The sequence below is a fragment of the Phodopus roborovskii genome, unplaced genomic scaffold (assembly GCF_943737965.1).
Source record: "Phodopus roborovskii unplaced genomic scaffold, PHOROB, whole genome shotgun sequence".
NCBI lineage: Eukaryota > Metazoa > Chordata > Mammalia > Rodentia > Cricetidae > Phodopus > Phodopus roborovskii.
In genome coordinates this window covers 5,660,124-5,678,630 of record NW_026126588.1, presented here as the reverse complement: position 1 = coordinate 5,678,630, position 18,507 = coordinate 5,660,124, and the positions used below count along the sequence as shown (strand labels likewise).

The following is an 18,507-nucleotide window of genomic DNA, read 5'->3' as shown; positions in this document are numbered from 1 at the left end:
CATGCGCTTCACCAAACACAGTTAATCCACACTCTCCTTTATTCTGTTTGCAGCAGATAGAATTGTAGGAGGCATTTATAGGTCAATAGTGTAGTCTCTTAAGAACTGATAGAATCAGCCAGGCTTTGTCGTGTCTACCTGTAATCTCAGCCTGTGGGAGTCTGAGGCAGGAGGATTGCAAGTTTAACCTCAACCTGGGCTGTATATTAACAGCCTGTATCAATGAAACAAACTGCATTAAAAAAAAAAATAGCAAACTAACCCAGCTCGGTGATTCACACCTGTAACCCCAGCAACTGGGGAGTCCGAGTCAGGATTGCCACACGTGTGGCAATGAAGTAAGGTTATGAAGTAAGACCTACCTCAAAACAAGGTATCTTCAAAATGAACTAACAACTAACAATCTCCCTTTACCCCAAGAAATCAAGAAGTCAAAATACAAGTGTGGTATAGAGCGGAGGGAATGTGGGGTTATGGGTGGGTTTTGTACACTGCTAGGTGATCTCTGACAAGTGAGAACCCCAGGGGACTGGCGCGGTACCTATCATTACCCATCTGAGACTCGGAGCAAAAGTCTGAATCCTAGCCTGGTCTGGTGGACACTCAGCCACAAGCACACTCCGGGTGGCCGTGCGGATCAGAGCCCTGGATGGGGGAGGCTGGTGTTGAGGCTCTGTTTTCTAGAGCTTTGTGTCCGTCTCCACCTTGCACACTTCTGAGTGGGAGAGGAGGCATTACATTCATCTTGTGCTTGGGCTCCAGTGGGGAGATGGTTTCCTCCACCTGGTGCATCTGCCGGGCTAGGAAGAGGGCCACTGGGCTCCTTGTGCAAGTAGAAGGGGCAGGGAAAGGAGGGCAAAGCCAAAGCGGAAAGGGAAGAAGACAGATCTGCCGCAAGCAGCGGGTTCTTCTCTTTCCCAGTCTCCAAGATGAAATGACGCTTCTCAATGAGAAAACCAACCACTGGCTGCCCCCACTGCCCTATCAGGCTCAGACTAAAGAAATCTAAGTATATGGTAAGCCAGAAATTAGTCATTGTCATTAAGGAGGAGCACTCTGGAGTGGCGAAGAGGCTCAGGAAGTGCCCAGGACCTCACTTGAGTGTGGGGGTAAGGAAGGAACAGACTCAGGTCAACTTCCAAGATGCCAAGGGGCAGTGGGAGGGAGGCTGCAAGCCCCTCATTTCCGCCAATAAGAAGCCGCTCTGCTTTGCAAAGACTCACCAGGCTTCTGAGTGAGGATCCCTTTAAGACAGAAACTCTTGATGACTTTGCAAAAGTTCTTGCTTTGTTCTCTTGGCTACCAGTGTGGATGTAAATCTAGAAGGAATTTGCACTGGAGCTGGTAGGTCGAGGTCCAGGCAGCCATTATTTATTTCCTTATTAACTTCTCCATCTTAATGAGGATGGCAAGAACTGTTGGGCCTCATCATTTCCATGGCCACAGGAAAGCTGTCACTCAGATCCTTGCGCTCTGTTACTTAATACCATCTTTCTCAATATCTTAGGAGTTTTTCTCCGCAAGCCTTTTTTTTTTTTTTTTTTTTTTTTTTTTTGAGCTAGGGTCTCACTATGTAGCCCTGGCTATCCAGGAATTCACTTAGTAAGTAGACCAGACTGTCCTCAAACTCAGAGATCTAGCTGCCTCTGCCTCCCAACTGCTGGGATTAAAGGGATAGGCCACCGATACCACGGCCACCAGGAACCCCCACATTTTTATTCTGGAGGTTGGTGTGATTCTGATTGCTGGGTGAAGCTTTTGTTTTATGCATGGCATGGCTGCTGAATTGTTTCTGCTGGACCAAGCTCAACGCATAGATCCTCAGTGGGTGCCTGCAGGAATATGCACTTATCTGTTGTGGCTTTCAGAGACTGAACAAACAGGGTTTGACTCCAGTAGCATCGGTTCTGTTGTTTAAGGCACACACTAGGAATGTCAAGAGTATCATCAGGCATGCCAACTTCAGTACAGCCCCCTCCCTGTTTCGGGGGACAAGCTAATGTGGTACCAGCCAGATCCTGAATAGTGATGATGACAATGTCGATGCAATTGCTGGTGCTTTGTTCTTCTCTGTTGCGGTCTGATACCTATCTTATTTCTTTCAGCTTGGATTCCTCAGCACCACCACAGCTCAGCTAGAACAAAAGACTCCAAGTCTCACAGGCACATACCGCCATGTTGACCGTACCACTGGCCAGGTGCTAACCTGTGACAAGTGTCCGGCAGGGACATATGTCTCCGAGCACTGTACCAACATGAGCCTGCGTGTCTGCAGCAGTTGCCCTGCGGGCACCTTTACCAGGCATGAGAACGGCATAGAGAGATGCCATGACTGTAGTCAGCCATGCCCATGGCCGATGATTGAGAGATTACCTTGCGCTGCCTTGACTGACCGCGAATGCACTTGCCCACCTGGAATGTATCAGTCTAATGGTACCTGCGCTCCCCACACAGTGTGCCCCGTGGGCTGGGGTGTGCGGAAGAAAGGGACGGAGAATGAGGATGTGCGGTGTAAGCAGTGTGCTAAGGGTACCTTCTCTGACGTGCCTTCCAGTGTGATGAAATGCAAAGCCCACACAGACTGTCTGGGTCAGAACCTGGTGGTGGTCAAGCCGGGGACCAAGGAGACAGACAATGTCTGTGGCACACACCTGTTCTCCAGCACAGCCCCATCTTCCCCTGGCACAGCTGTCTTTTCTCACCCTGAGCACATGGAATCCCATGAAGTCCCTTCCTCTACCTATGAGCCCAAAGGTAACTTAACCTTAGGATTACTGGAGGAAGGGCTTTGAGCCCAGTAGAGTGGGCTTATAACTAAGGATGTTATATCCACTTTGCTAAACCTAAAATCATCCCTTGGAGAAGGGAGCCTTCATTTTTGTGGCTAATTAAATTTGGCTTCTTTGGACTTAATAGAAGCATTTAAACTCAGAAGGTTTCTATTAGGAGACAACAGACATCGAAAAACTAGGTTACATCAAACCACCAAATAAGAACGGAGAGAAATAAGGGCAGTGTGTGAGCTCATGTAAATCACTTAACCCCTTCAGCTTTCGGCTTTGAAATTGGCCAGTGAGTGACTTTAAATGTTTAAGGTTTCTTTTAGATGGAAAAGTTATGCAGTGTGGAGTTAATCCTGGCTAGACAAAGCCAGAAGGAGAAAGTAAGGGGGAACTTGCCATAATATCTGGAAGGAAGGAAGGACTGTTGTCCAAGGTAGGACACAAATCACAGGAAGGGAAGTTAGAAACTTCAGAAAACAAGAGAATTTAAATCCGAGGAAAGGTAAGCAGCCCTCACACCTGGAAAAAGAACAGCTTCATGTTGTTTTGCTTTTTTGTTTTTTGTTTTTTTTTTTAGCCGTTCTGACTATATGGCCTTTCTCTAGTATCCCCGTTTGCCTAGCATGCCAGCCCACACTCAGGCAGAGGTTCACAGTTTGCCTTATCCTTTTCCATGGCATTTAGTTCCCATGCCATGACAGCCAATGTAAACTGTGCCTCCTCCTAGCACACGGTCAAGTGTGACGATGCCCGGACTGCATTGGTAACTGCAGGGGATGCTTCCCCACATCCACCGTTTTGAAATTCAGAAATGGGTGTGAAGAGCTTTCGACACTGACACAGGCCAGGTTCTGTCCCCAGAGACTCTCAGCTCCCATTCCTCACACTCTTCCATGATGACTAATGTGGAAACGGCTCAGAAAAAACGTTCACAGAGCCAGCCCCAGGCCTGTGTAATCTGTTGGTTGCAGCTGCCAGAGAGTCCAGCCTTCCTTTATTTACTGACCTGTTGTGCAGGGTTGGATTTGAGCTGGAGCTCTTTTCTGTATCCTAGTCACAGGCACTGCCTCACCACTGAGTCATGAAATAAAACTAAAGGTGAGGGAGGAGGAGAATGAGCAAAGGATTCTAATTGGAGCGAGTTCTCCTTGTAATCAAGTCAATGGAGAGTTGACAAACGGCAGATGCACACTTGTCCGCTTAGTACTTGAAGTCTAGTAGAAGCTATTTGCAGCTCAAACGTTGGATCCTTGAGGATGCCCATGTTGTGGGTACCAGAAACTGAGCTGAACTATTCACATCTTTGTCTTTTATATAAAGATGCTGTTAGGACCTTTATGAAAATGTGCAAAACAGTATTTGACCTTAAGCTCCAGCAGTTACCTCTTCTTGTTTGCCCTGACCAGGGACAGGAGAGAATGTGTAGATGCCCAAATATGGAAAAGCTCTTCCCCCCTCCTTACTCTTTCTTCTAGGCATGAACTCAACAGAATCCAACTCTACTGCCTCTGTTAGACCAAAGGTACCAAGTGGCATCCAGGAAGGGACAGTTCCCGACAACACAAGTTCAGTGAGTGGGAAGGAAGGCACCAACAAGACCCTCCCAAGCCCACCACAAATTACCCACCAGCAAGGCCCCCACCACAGACACATTCTGAAACTGCTACCAACATCCATGGAGGCGACTGGGGAGAAGTCTAGCACGGCCATCAAGGCCCCCAAGCGGGGTCATCCCAGACAGAACCTGCATAAGCATTTCGACATCAATGAGCATTTGCCTTGGATGATCGTGCTCTTCCTTCTGCTGGTGCTGGTGCTGATCGTGGTGTGCAGTATCCGCAAGAGTTCCCGGACTCTCAAAAAGGGGCCCCGGCAGGACCCCAGTGCCATTGTGGAGAAGGCGGGGCTCAAGAAGTCCTCGACTCCAACCCAGAACCGGGAGAAGTGGATCTACTACTGCAATGGCCACGGTGAGCGTCTTCGGTTTCCTTTGTGCTTGCCGAGCCCTCGGCCTCACTCCTGTTGTCCCCAGGGGTGGGAAATCTGTAGTTTGTGGCGTCGTCCCCTTCCTTCTCCAAAGGGCTTCTTGATCTAGTGTGTTCTAGAAAATGTTTCTGACTGCCTATTTCAAATAATCACCTCTTTCCATTTCCTTCCCCGGCACTGTTGAAACTGGAAAATGTCGCAGAATCAGAGACCTGTGAGACACTTTGAGGGGCTTTTTGTTTAACTGTGTCATTAGGCAAATGAAGGAATGTAATTCAGAGAGGTTTTGCCCAAACAAGAGGCTAGTTGCTTGTTCGGGACCGATGGCAGGAGATTGCACATCTTTTAGTACTGGGGCCCTTCCTCTTTTCTGTTTTAAAAAATTGAAAAACAAGAGAACCCCAAAAAGCCAAACATGTTATTTGTGTATGGTTATGCTGTGTGTGCGTGTACACACACACACACACACACACTATAGCCCACATGTGGAAGTCAGAGGACAACTTTTGGGAGTCTGTTATCTCCTTTACAGTGGGCTCCAAGGATCAAACTTGTGTAGTCAGAGATTTTAACACACAGAGCCATGTTGCCAGCCCACACTTCCCCTTTCTGTGCCACAGGGCTAAGGAAAAAATAAAGGGAATCCAGAACTAAATTGCTGTAAGCTAGCTGGGCTGTAAGATTACAGATGTGAACTTGGCCTTTCAACATATATCTTTATATATACACATTCCTTTAAACACTCGAGGACACACACACGCAAACACACACGCCTCCTACCTAAATGTTTATAGTCTCACTCAATCCAGAGGGCAGCAAGGTCTTTTAGATGGTAGACACCCACAGCATAATAAAGAGGTTCCTCTTCCTCTGAGGCTGTATCCTACATCTCTCACTTAGTAGTCTGTGTGTGTGTGGATAGACGCTAGAATATTTTGCTCTTTTCTTTTTTTTGAAGGCAAAAATAGCTTACAGTACTTATTTGTCTCTGAGCTCAGTTTGACTTGAAGGCTGCAATTTTGTTCCCCTGCTGTGGTTGCGACTTCCTCTCCTGAGTGAAGGCCAGCTCTGGAAATCCCGTTCAGATGTTTCCTTTCCAGTTACAGATAAAGGTGTGTGCTCACCTTCCTACAGCCTGGGTCTAGTCTTCTCTAGTGAATCTGAAAATGCTTACACTGTTTGGTCTAGTAAGTCTATTTCTGGTTCTCTATCACAGAAGTATAAACTTTTTTTTTTTTTTTTTTAAAGGAAGCTACAGTGAACATAAATGCTCTCTTGTGGAGAGAAGTCATCTTAAGACAGGATCTTGCTCTGTAGCCAGGCGAGCCTTGGACTTGCAATTCTCCCTTGTCAGCCTCCTTAGTGTTGGGATCAGAGATAAAGGATGCCATGCCTGGCTAACCTCCTAACCACTTAACTTGGCTTTGTGGATCATAAACATTGTAAACAAATGAAGTACCAATTTTAGGGACATAACCGAGTAAGTGTGAAGTGTGCATGTACAATGGGACATTTTCATCTTGTTAAAAGAGATGTTTATATTAGGTAAAAGAAACAGATGGAACAACATAGTTTATAACAGTCCTAACTCTTCTAGCCTTCAGAGGCTGAGTGGAAAGATGCCAGAGTGAAGAATGTTTTTTTTTTTTTTTTTTTTTTTTTTTTTCCAGTGTGGTAGGATTTTGTCCTCCCTCCCCTGTATGAATCAGAATCTCATACTTTCCCAAAGTTTTGTATAATAAAAAACTGTAGGAAGTTGCAGGTATGTGTGTATGTGGCATTAAAACCCAGCTTAGTCTGCTTCCCATAGTGACTGGGGAGAATGGTCAATAGGATGCTGGGATGCTACAGCGGCCCTTGGCCTGGTGCAGACTCCCAGCGCTGTCCAACTTTTTGACTTTGCAGCCTGAATTTGTCACCTGTGAGTGTTCTGGGCCGTGTGCTGACCCAGGATGCCTGTGGGTTGCAGATTGGACCCGCCTGGTTGAGAGCCTGTGTGGATCTACTAAGGCAACTCCTGGAAACCTAGTAACTGGAAAAGCTTCATCCATCTCCATAAAAACCTTTCTAATAGCAACATAATTATAATAGGAGAAGTTGTAAGGAAAGGGTAAAGAACACCTATATTCCTGTGCCCAGCTTACTGTTGCTGTTGTTTTGAGACAGCACCTTGCATAGCCCAGGTTGCCCTCAAACTCACCATATGTCTCAAACCACCCTTGATACTCCTGCCTCAGACTTTCTAATGCCAGAGTTACACACATGTACCATCACATCCATTAACATTTTACTGTTCACATTTTCCCTTGCTTCTAAAGCCATACACTGATTTTTACATAATAAAGTATGTGTTATAGAGTAGCTTGTTATATTTAATGACATACTATATAATGTATGTCACCTGCATAAACTCATGTACTCAATAGACAAGATAAATTTTCCAAATTATTTCATGGCCCTTTACTCTGCAATACATTAGTGTTATTTCCTAACAATAAGCATTTTCTCTTCCTAAAATATTTTGTAGTTTCCAACCTCAGTAAATTGAACACATCACTGTTTTTGTTTGTTTATTTTTTGTTGTTGTTGTTGACCCAGTTCCTAGTTTGCTTTCTGTTATTATGATAACCACCACAACCAAAAGAAACTTGTGGAGGGAAAGGTTTATTTGGCTTACACTTCCAAGCCACAGTTCATCATGGAAGGAAGTTAGAACAGAAAGTCAAATAGGAACCTGGAGGCTAGAACAGAATCAGAGGCTGTAGAGGACCACTGCTTTCTGTCTTGCTCTCCTTGGCCCCCTCAGCTTGATTTGTTTTAATACAACCTTCTGAGTGGCAGCACCGTCCACAGTGGCTTGGGCCCTCCCACATCAATCATTAATCAAGAAAGTGCCTCACAGACCGTGGTGGTTTTAGTGGTTTGAAAGAAGATGGCCCCAAGGGGAGTGGTACTGTTGGGAAGTGTGGCTTTGTTAGAGTAAGTGTGGTTGTTGGAGGAAGTGTGTCACTGTGGAGGTAGGCTTTGAGGTCTCATATGCTCAAGATACCACCCAATGTCTCAGAACACTTCCTGTTGCCTGCAAGATACAAGGCACTCAGCTACTTTTCCAGTGTCATGTCTGCCTGTAGGCTCCCATGGGTATTATGGTGATAATGGACTAAACCTCTGAAAATGCAAGCCACCACAATTATGTAAGAATTGCCATGGTCGTGGTGTCTCTTCATAGCAATAGAAACCCTAACTAAGACACAGAGTTTTCTATGGACCAATTCAATGGAGACGTTTTTCTTTTTCTTTTTCTTTTTTTTTTTTTTTTGCGGGAGAGATGATTCCAGACAGGGTTTTCTGTGTAGCCCTGGCTGTCCTGGAACTTGCTTTATAGACCAGGCTGGCCTTGAACTCACAGAGTTCTGCCTGCCTCTGCTTCCTGAGAGCTGGGAATAAAGGTGTGTGCCCTCACTGCCCAGTTAGCACTCAAGCTTTTACTTAACAATCTTCCACCCTAGTGCTGGGATTGCAGGTGGGCCTTGTATCTCCCAGGCTTTTGTATAGATGCGGGGGATGCAAACTCTGTTCCTCATGCTTGCAATGCAAGACCTTTATCCATTGAGCCACCTTACCTTAAGAAGTTTATTTTTTTCCCTTGAGTGGAAGATATAGTCTAGGATCAAATTTTGTATTATGCTATTCCATGTAGTTATGTTCCCATGAGTAGAAAATAGGATGACTGTCGTTTTAAGATCACGTAAATCTATCCCCACAGAACTGTCCTGCGGTGAGCATTTTATCAATCAGTGGTTGCTGTGATAGTTTATGATCAGATATATTTTATAAACTGTTTTTGGTGCATCATTCTAAAAATTATAGAGAACACAGAAAGTTGAAGAAATAAAGGCTGGTCCAGGAGCAGAAAACAATATAGTATTATGGCTTAACCATTCTTTGAAAAATTTTATTGCATTATTTACTGCATTATTAATTGTTTACTTAGTGTGTTGGGGCACATGCATGCATGGGAAGGTTTGACGAGAGTCTTCAAGAATCCATTCTTTCCTACCACTGTGTGGGCCCTGGGGATGGAACTCAGGTCTTCGGGGTTAGTGCCAAGACCCTTTACCCTCTGAGCCATCTCACTCACCTGACAGCTCTTTTCACCTCATGGAATACTGCGTGTCCCTTTATGAAAGAGGAATGGAAGTGGCAAGTCAAACCCAAGCCGGTCACATGCTTCTGCCACTTCAGTGGGGCCTCTCAGTCATCTCCATCAGGCTGAAGTAGCCCTTCCCACAGTGTAGCTTACCCCAGGTTTCTGCATCGGGATATTTATGTTTGAGGCGTTTCTGTGAGAAGGGCCTCCTCTTCCCAAATTGCTGGTTTCAAGGGTGCAGGCAGGTAAAATCCTATTACAAAGAGAGGGTCTGTTCAGCGAAGGCCACGCCAGGTGCACCGAGTTCTCTGCAAACAATGCCTTGTTGAACTGACCGCATTGTGCCCCAGCAGCAGATTATCCCACATCAGAAGATCTCTTCCTGGTTTTCGTCCTTTTACACTGAGTGGCTTGTGAGCGAGAGAACCGAATGCCCAGGAGTTTTCTGCCAGAAGTCCTGTGAGACCGCCTTTACCCCTGCCCACTGTAAGAGGGACATGCTGGGCTCTTTTTTTTAAAAAATTCATATTATTACTTGACAGTTTCCTGCATAGGTACAATGCATTGTGGTTCTATTCGCCCACTGTTAACCTCTGGTTATCAGTTTTTCTTTCTCTGAATGCTTTCGTCTTTCTAACTAGTCTCCTATTTGCTTTCCCATGAAAAAAAAAAAAAGGTACCCCCTTCCACAGCATCCATTAGTGGTCACATCTTCAAGAAAGGCTGCAAGAAGGGAGCAGTGGCTCATGTCACTTCTTATTTCCATGATGCAACCCTGAAGGGCTCAATCTTGAGCGGGTATTTATTGCTGCTGCTCATGGTTGCCATGGCTGCATTGTGTCTCTGCGACAGACCCCTGGACTCTAGGCTTGTCAGATCTCAGCACTCTAAAGCTAGCTAGGCCTTTGGTTTCTGTCTTCTTATGAGGTCCCTGTGTGTCACTGATAAATAGTTTCTACAGTTGACGGTCCCAGTACTGCAATCCTATTGTTATAGAGTTGGACCCCGGAGTTGCACCTTCTGAGGCTAGGTGTGATGATACTCTAGCTTCCTCCCTTTCAGAAGTCAGAAGAGCTTAATGGTTGCTAGGTTGCAAGGGGCTGTGTTTTCTTGCAGTATATCCACTTAGGCATTAGGGATTGAAAGTAAGTCCCTCGGGAATTTTTATCTATGAAACCTATTTGAAATTTTATTGTTAGGTTAAGTTGTCATAATGATTTGAGTCTATTGTTTGGGCCCTAATTATCACCCTTTTGTCACTTTGTGGAAATAGATTTCTTTTTGTATTATAACCCCGAGATAGTAGGGTCAGTGTGGGTGGGAGTACAAAAGTTCCAGCTGATTTACAATGGAAATGAAGGGGCTGGAGAGGGGGTGCAGTGGGTAAAAGCTTGCACTGTTCTTCCAGAGGATCCAAAGTGGGACCTGCTCTCTCTCTCACACACCACCCCTATCCACATATAACTTAAACAAACATTTTCTAAGAACAGACAGTGCAAAGGCAGAGATAGAGGCTCAGACCTGTTATCCCAGCATTTGTGAAGGCTGAGGCAGGGGTGTTGCTGCAAGTGAGCTGTAGGTTAGCCTGGCTAGTCCAAACAAACAAGCAAGCAAATAAATAAAGTGAGATAAATGTGGGTTACACAGAAAATGATAGTTTTTCCTTTGACACATAAACCAAATGATAAACACAGTAAAATGTAGTCTCCTCGTAACTAGCTGCACTGAGAAAGTATGGAAAGATTTCAGAAAAAAGAAAAAAACAGAAGTCACCATCTCCCTTATGTTTAGAGGGTGCAGAGCCCTGGTCCAGCCCCCTTGGCAGCCGGGTGGCTGAGAAAAGGAAGCAACTGCGTGCTCTCATGGTTGTTTCTAACCGGTGCCGATGCTCTTGCTTTTCCTTCTCTTATTTCCCTTCTCCTGTATCTTCCTTCCCCATTCCTTGCATTTGCAAAAGCTCCTGAAGCTGGAGGCCAGGCGATCTGTTTTTCTAGAGACTTGAAGGGGATGTTTGCAAATAGGGTTAGAGAATATCCCTACTGGTGGAGGAAGTGCTGGAAAGCGAGGAACAGAATGCATCTAGGCTGTGACTGCAGGATCGTGTTTCCTCTTGCTCTTAGGCTTTAGGCTGTGAAGACAAATGAGAAGTAGAAAAGGGATTGAGAAAGGGGAACTGGATCTTCCGAGTTTAAAGTGTGCTTAGTCCTGACTGCCTGGTTGCTCAGTCTCTGCCTTAGGTAGCTCATGTGCATTTGGCAGTGACCCCTCCTGTGTATCAGTGTGAGAAGCATGACCCATGGAGACAGCATTCCCTTAAGGGAATAGCAGCAAGCATTCTGAGGGCCCTGGGGCTCCTTTAACTGTGGACTGTCATGCTTCAGTAGCCAAGAAGGGAGAGATTTCCTTTTCTGTACTTGGTTTACTTTAACTTGTAGTTTTGGAAATGGTCTCACGTAGCCCAGGCTGGCTTTAAACTTGCTGTGTAGCAGAGGATGATGGCCTTAAGCTGTTCCTGCCTCCACTTCCTGAGCCCTGGGATTTCTAGAATCACAGGCATGCAGAACCTGATTCATGGCGTTGGGGGCTGAACCCAGGGTTTTGTGTAAGCAGACAGATAGATACTCTGCCAGCTTCACCACATCTGTAGTCATCTATATAGTAATCCACTTTGTGATACTATTTCTGAATTTCTAGTTCCGTCCATCTGCCACTGTAACTATCATGCTGGATTGCTTCCCATAGCCTATCAATCTTCAGAGGAGAGACACTGTATTTTACCGTATATACCCTTGCCTTGGGCCCATGCCTCTGGGCTCAAATGGTCTGTGCTTGAGCTGGTCCCTGTGGTAGCTACAACCACGAGTTGTTTAAACTAACTAAACTAACTAAAAAAAGAAAAATTCAGCTTCTCAGTAGCACCAGTCGCACCTGATGTGCCCAGTAGGCACACATAACTAGAACTTGCCTGGCCACACTGGGAAAGACTGGACATTTCCGTCACCTAGAACATTCTGTTAGATAGCAGTGGCCCCGAACCTCCGGAAACTTACGCTCTCAAGACTGTAAGGGTGAGAGTGTTTGAATTAAAGCCTCTGAACCACTGAGTTTGTCCCTGTTGGCTGACAATGATGCTGTGGTAGAGAATTAAACACAGATCTTGATTTCAAGGTTTGTTTATTGTGAATTATGTGCATCTGTGTGGGGGGCGTGTGTACATTCACACAGGCAAATGCACAGTAGCCCAGAAGAAGGCTTTGAATCCTGCAACACTGGAGTTACAGGCATTTGTGAACCACCCGGTGTGGGTGCTGGGAACCAAACTCAGGTCCCAGCAAGAGCAGAATGTACTCTTAACCACCGATCCATCTCTCCCTAACCAGAGGGCTCTTGGTGGGCTGGTTGTACCGACTGCAGATGCTCGGACAGATTATTTCTTAGCACTACAGGAAGTCTCCATGACTACAGTAAGTAATGGTCCAGTTTGAGTTGGAACCATTGAGCTCTGTTTTTTTAGGATGAAAATAGCCCCCAGACAGTGTGTAACTTCTCAAAGGGGTCATATTCTAACATAATGAAACTTTATCTGTAAGACCAGGTGGCATGTGCTGGGCCGTAGCTGCCAGCAAGTGAGCTCTACCATGGATTTGTCATTCTCGGTGGCTTTCTCTCTCACCTGCCAACTGGAGTCACTTATATCATTAGCCCTCTCCTTGAGTGTAACTGCTCAATTTTACCTTGAGGTGCGCCTAGTTCTTATTCTGCCGTAGGGCTACAACACAAAGCAGCATGGCTAGAATGTCTATAATGTGTAACAGCCATCCTTGTCACGGATTCCAAAATCCCTCCATTTCTTCCCACTATCTCCTGGCTTTAACTCCGAGACTGCCATCTTACGTTTAGACCTGCCTCACAGGCGCACCCACCCAGACCTGCTACAGCTTGTCTCTTAGTCAAAGCACAGCCCCAGAGGAGGCAGGATGCATGGGCTCTCTAACCTTGACTCCCAATGTGCTTTGAGAGGGGAGCATGTCTAAGAAAAACAGTGGACAGATGTCTAGAGATTTGGAATAGGGACTCCACTCTGTATGCCTGAGGGCGTAAATAGAGGGTGACTTGATTGACCCAAATCAGTATTTGTAGAGGTATTTGTGAGCTGGGAGGAAAAGAGGGTGCAGGATGTGTATACAGGAAAAAGCCATTGCGATGTAGTTGCTTAAAAAAAAAAGGGGGGGGGAGATGGCTGAGTGGAGGCACAGACTCATTTCTCAGAGGTCTTGTTTGCAGTCCTGCAGAGCAGCTATAAGCTGCAGAAATGACATATGGCCAGGACGGTTGGTGTAGGTCGGTCTGCCTGCTGCAAAAAAGGCTGTGGGTGATCCTGGCCAGGAAGGCACTCTCTTTGGTGATCAGCTTTTTCTGTAAAAACGAGTCCTACGCCCAGCACAGGCTTCAAGGTTGAAGAGGATCAAGGTGACAATGTATTTTTGCCTTACTGGGTATACTTTCCTGTCACCCTGACATCTGACCGGAGAAATGCCAGCCCTGTGGGTCCTGCAATAAGTTATAGCATGGGAGAAGTGTGTGGCTAGTCAGAGAGGAAGCCAGGCTTAAGCCCAGCTTTATGCTGAAGAAGGGTCCTATGGGGGAAGTGGGAGGAGGGAATGGGAGGAAGGGAGGGAGGGGAAACTGTGGCTGGGATGTAAAATAAATGAATAAGTTTAATTAATAATGACGATAATTTTCAAAAGGACCTTCAGTCCACAGGTATCCAGGTTAATGGGAGGTTGCCGGTGAAAGGTAGATAAGATGTATTTTTTAATGATAAATCATTATATGTTTGAATGGAAAAAGGAAGACCCTACGTTCACTGGGACACCAAGGGCTACCCTGCAGTTGACAACAGAGTGTCAGGAGGCCAATTAATGGCTCTACTTGTATCTGGAGACATGACTGGACAGGACTGAGAGAGTGTATCTTGGCTCCGCTTTTGGGGGGGTGTAGGAGATCTTTTGGCGTTGAGAGAGATTCAACCGCTATTCCAGAACTGATGTTTGGAGCCGATATTTTCAAGTGTGCCACTGGAAATTCTAGTACTCCAACATGCACAGTGATGGCAATGGAACAGGGAAGCTGTGCCCAAGGCTCTTGCTTATCTCTGAACGTTAATACTCAGAGAGACCTCGGTGTCATGGCGGAGCACTCCCCAGAACAGTGTTGCTGGTTCTGGAGTCTTGCTCATCACTCATGCCAGCTGAGAAGAGGTCAAGCAGCTCCTGTCTATCTATAAAGAACAGGACTTGGGGATGGACACATCTAAACCCCCTCCAATACCTGCTCAGGATTCACGAATAAGGTAAGGCTAGCCTGGGGCCTCCTTAAGTTTTATATACTTTAACCATGGCCTAAAATTCTTAAATTGCATGTTTACCACAGGTTAGTGTCTGTTTGCATTTTCTTCTCAACTATGAATTTAAGTTCTGTAGACTTGCCCAAAGTGGTCCTTTGGGGTAGAAAAACTATCACTCGTATAAAGGTAGAAAGTTCCGATTCCAGAAATGAGTGACTTCACTTAGAAAAAAGGCCATCGTAAAGTCTGGTTTTACCTGTGAGTTAAGTTCTTTGCCTTGAAGAAGGTGACTCTCCAGGGGCTCCCCGGAAAAGCTCATGTCGGTTTGGGGACATCTTTCGTCATGACAACCATGGATTTCTTCAGGGACAGATGAAGCAAGAGATCGGGCTAGAGGGAGATAGTTCTCTGTCTTAGTAGCACCCTCCTCCCTCTGTGCTCTGCTTCTTGCTGTATCCCCTCTCATCTGGGAATCATTGTTAACTGTATGATGAACTGTTTTCCTAAGGGGCACGTGAATAGCCAGACGCTGCAGCTGAATTGCTTGTTTGGGCAATGCAGGAAGCAGGCATGCGCAGGTGCATGGTGCCAGCCCACTCTCATACGATGGGGGGAAGTTGTCAGATGAGAGGGGTAGTGGTGGGATGGGCTTGTGGCCAGCTTCACATTTAAGGAATCTGAAGGTAAAGGAAACATTGGAATTTTCCAAAGAGTTGATTATTATATTGCTTTTCATTTGGTGTTTCCATTTAATTATGCGTGTTCGGACATTGTCTTTGTAGACTAGGGCTTACAGGGCCTTGGTGACATGAAGAGAGCTTTTGTTTTGATTTTGGAAAATATAGAAATTGGCCAGTGATAAGATTACAGGGGTGTTGGGGGGGGACATCGAGAGGGACAGGAGAGAGAGGGGAAGGGGAGGGGAAGGAAGGGCATGGGGGCAGGAGTGTGGGGTAGTTGGTCATGATTCCATATGCAGCCAGAACAGACAAAGAGATCAACGCCCATTTCCTTCATTCTGTCTTAATTCAGTCCAGGATAATGCATTTGGCTGCAAGGTGGGTCTCCCTCCTCAGTTAAACGTCTCTGGAGACAGCCTACAGACACATCCAGGGGCTTCCAATTTCTGACAAGCTCGTGGTAACCACCACTGAGGGTTTCTGCTGCCATTAAATGTTCATTGCTTGCTTTATTTTCTCTACCTAGTCTCAGGATGGCCTTGAACTCACTATATAGCTCAAGGCTAGCCTTGAGGACAAGGTTCTCCTTCTTTGGCCTCACGAATGCTGGGATACACATGCATACACCCCCAGCTGTCACTACCTACCCTTTTCTAACTGTGGTATGCACAGTGCTCTACCACTGAGACAGCCCTCCTTAAAAACCACATAGCTAGGAAGTGGCAATGCCAAGTCTTAAACAGAAGACTCGGCATCACTCTAGTTTTCACCTATTACTCAACATTAAACGTTTCTATGTTTGGGGGTGATTATTATTGTCATTATTATTCTTCGTGCTGGGGGTTAAAGGGCATTGCCCATGCTAGCTGGGTGAGTGTTATTATTATTCTTGGTATAGGGTTAAAGGGTCTTGCCCATGCTAGCTGGGTGAGTGTTATTATTATTCTTCGTATAGGGTTAAACGGTCTTGTCCATGCTAGCTGGGTGAGTGTTATTATTATTCTTGGTGCTGGGGTTAAAGGGCATTGCCCATGCTAGCTGGGTGAGTGTTATTATTATTCTTGGTGCTGGGGTTAAAGGGCATTGCCCATGCTAGCTGGGTGAGTGTTATTATTATTCTTGGTGCTGGGGTTAAAGGGCATTGCCCATGCTAGCTGGGTGAGTGTTATTATTATTCTTGGTGCTGGGGTTAAAGGGCATTGCCCATGCTAGCTGGGTGAGTGTTATTATTATTCTTGGTGCTGGGGTTAAAGGGAATTGCCCATGCTAGCTGGGTGAGCGTTCTATCGATGAGCTGTGCTTCACAAGTCCCTATCGTTGACATTTTAGAACATGCTCAGTCAAGGCAACTGTATTTCTCTTAGCGAAAGCCAGCTGTTCTGAAGTGAAACACCTATGCTTTATCATCAACAGGGAGCCTTTTCTCTTAGGGTTTGCTCCAACTTCCTGATTTTCCATGAACCGATTGATTGCAGTGGAAAACTTGAAAAAGAGAAAGGACAGATAGCGGTTGACAGGTCTCCAGAGCTGTTCATGGTGCCGGAGGGAATATCATCCTGCCCATCCAGCTCCCTTGCCTGTGTGGCTTGGTGTTACATCACCCCCAGACAGCAGCAGCCATGAGCTCACCACACCCTTCTTGCCCCAGACTCCTTGACCCAAAATCCCAGACGGCCGTCCTGTCTGTCAGCCCAGATTTCCTATGGGAAGTAGACCTGGTGTATAAACACCAGGAGGGCCTCCCTGAAGGGAGTGGACTATTCCATGGCAGAGGCTGCTGTGTCCTGCCGCTCCAGCCCCAACTGCCACCACTGCCGTCATTATGCAGGGTGGGAATGGTTGGGCCGGTGTCCAGTCCAGACACCCACCTCACTGCCCGAGCCATATTTGCTCTCAGACAGTACCATCCTGTTTTAAAATGCTTGGGTTCCTTTTCCTTTCTACCTCGTATCCCCCTCCTTTTTTTTTTTTATTTCTTGCTGTTCTGGGGCTTGAACCCAGGACTTGCCCGTGTCAAGCAAGCACTCTACCTTCCAGCTATAACCTGGGTAACCTCAGCTTCTTCTGTTCCTTTTACCCATAAGGATATTAGACTTCATTTGTGTGTGTGTGTGTGTGTGTGTGTGTGTGTGTGTGTGTGTGTGTGTGTGTGTGTGTGTGTGAGTGATCTGAGGTAGCCAGGACTTCTGCCTCAAGGCCTCAGGGGAAAGGATTTTACTATTACAATATGTTGTATTCTCAAGAGTTTACCCTACAGTCTTCCAGCATGAACTGTTTGAAATAGTGAAAAACAAATTAGCATTTCCCTACAAAAGATCTATATACAAGTAGAAGAAGAAAAAACATCCCTAATGTGTGCATTTAAGTCAGCCTATTCAGGTGTGACACAAACGCTTTTTGCAGAGGAGAAAGGCTTTCTGGAATTCTTCGTAAATCGTCGGTTGTTAATACTGGAGCCAATGCATAGAGCTGGATGAATGTGGTTTGTGGATTACGTCAGACTTGGGCAGATGTAGGTACAAAGTCATGTAAGTTAAAAGCAACAGCTCGTGATGTAATAATAGCTGGCGTACTTGGTCCAATCTGAGCTACTACTGATTGTGAGACATACCAGTTTTTTTTTTTTTTTTTTTTTTTAATAAGAGGGAGAGCAAAGCCATGATCGATGCCATGGTGTGGAAAGGTACTGCTTTTCGTGTGTATTCTGATACTTCGAGTGATGAAACAGGACAGCCACACGTTTGCTCGGTGCAGTCTGACCCACAGCCCTGGAGCTCAGATCAGTTCTCCGCCTGCCTCCACTTGGCCTGTAGCAGCTGCCCCTTTTCCTTGATATAGGCGCGTCCCTCTATATCATGGGAAAAGCATGTCCCAGGCCTGACAGCTTTGCGTTCCCTTGCTATTGATCCACTCCCTTGCTAATAAGCTTCTCTGCCTTCAGATTTGAGACACTGTGACTTGAGAAGCAGCCTGACATGGTGGCTGCTCCTTAGATACCTGTAAAGGAGTCCCTTTCTTTTTCCCTGGTGGTGATGGGGTGGGGGACCAGGGGCTAGTTCTGCCTGTTTTTCTCCTTGGGTTTTGTGTCTGTGCGTTGGAAGGCTACTGTCTCCTCTATCTTCAAATTGTGGACTTCAGAATGGGGGATGGCAGTGTCAAAGAACATGCTAGCACAGGCCAGTCTGTGCAGTTCACTCCATGTTTCTCAGTGACATCTCACCAGGGAAGATGGCAAGATGAAGCTCCACTTGGGAGATTTTCAGTTTAGTTTGATGTTCGTTCGAGTTAAGGAAAATCTGATTGTACCCATTTTTTCATGTTTTTCTTTTCTTGTTTTCTTCACCACCACCACCCCCATCTCCTTTCTCTTTATTTTTGCGACTTAAAAAAAAATGAGGAACCATTCTATATAAACTATATAAATCGCTGTAGTCTATATTAGTATATAGATTACTATAGATTTGAATGTGAAGCGCATTGAGCCTCAAGTTTCCATGCTCAGCATAGATGGGACATCTAAAGTCATGTGGGTAATTTTCTAAAATAAATTAACTCCATAGA

The 18,507-nt window shown here is 45.8% G+C and overlaps 1 protein-coding gene across 1 annotated transcript in view; it reads left to right on the top strand.

Annotated features, from left to right (window-relative positions):
* The window catches only part of Tnfrsf21 (TNF receptor superfamily member 21), a 65,414-nt gene that overhangs the window by 18,674 nt on the left and 28,233 nt on the right, over nucleotides 1-18,507 (top strand). The window contains exons 2-3 of the mRNA XM_051204344.1: nucleotides 2,106-2,754; nucleotides 4,259-4,753. Of these exons, the coding sequence (XP_051060301.1) occupies nucleotides 2,106-2,754; nucleotides 4,259-4,753 (1,144 nt within the window). The remainder of the gene's footprint in view (nucleotides 1-2,105; nucleotides 2,755-4,258; nucleotides 4,754-18,507) is intronic.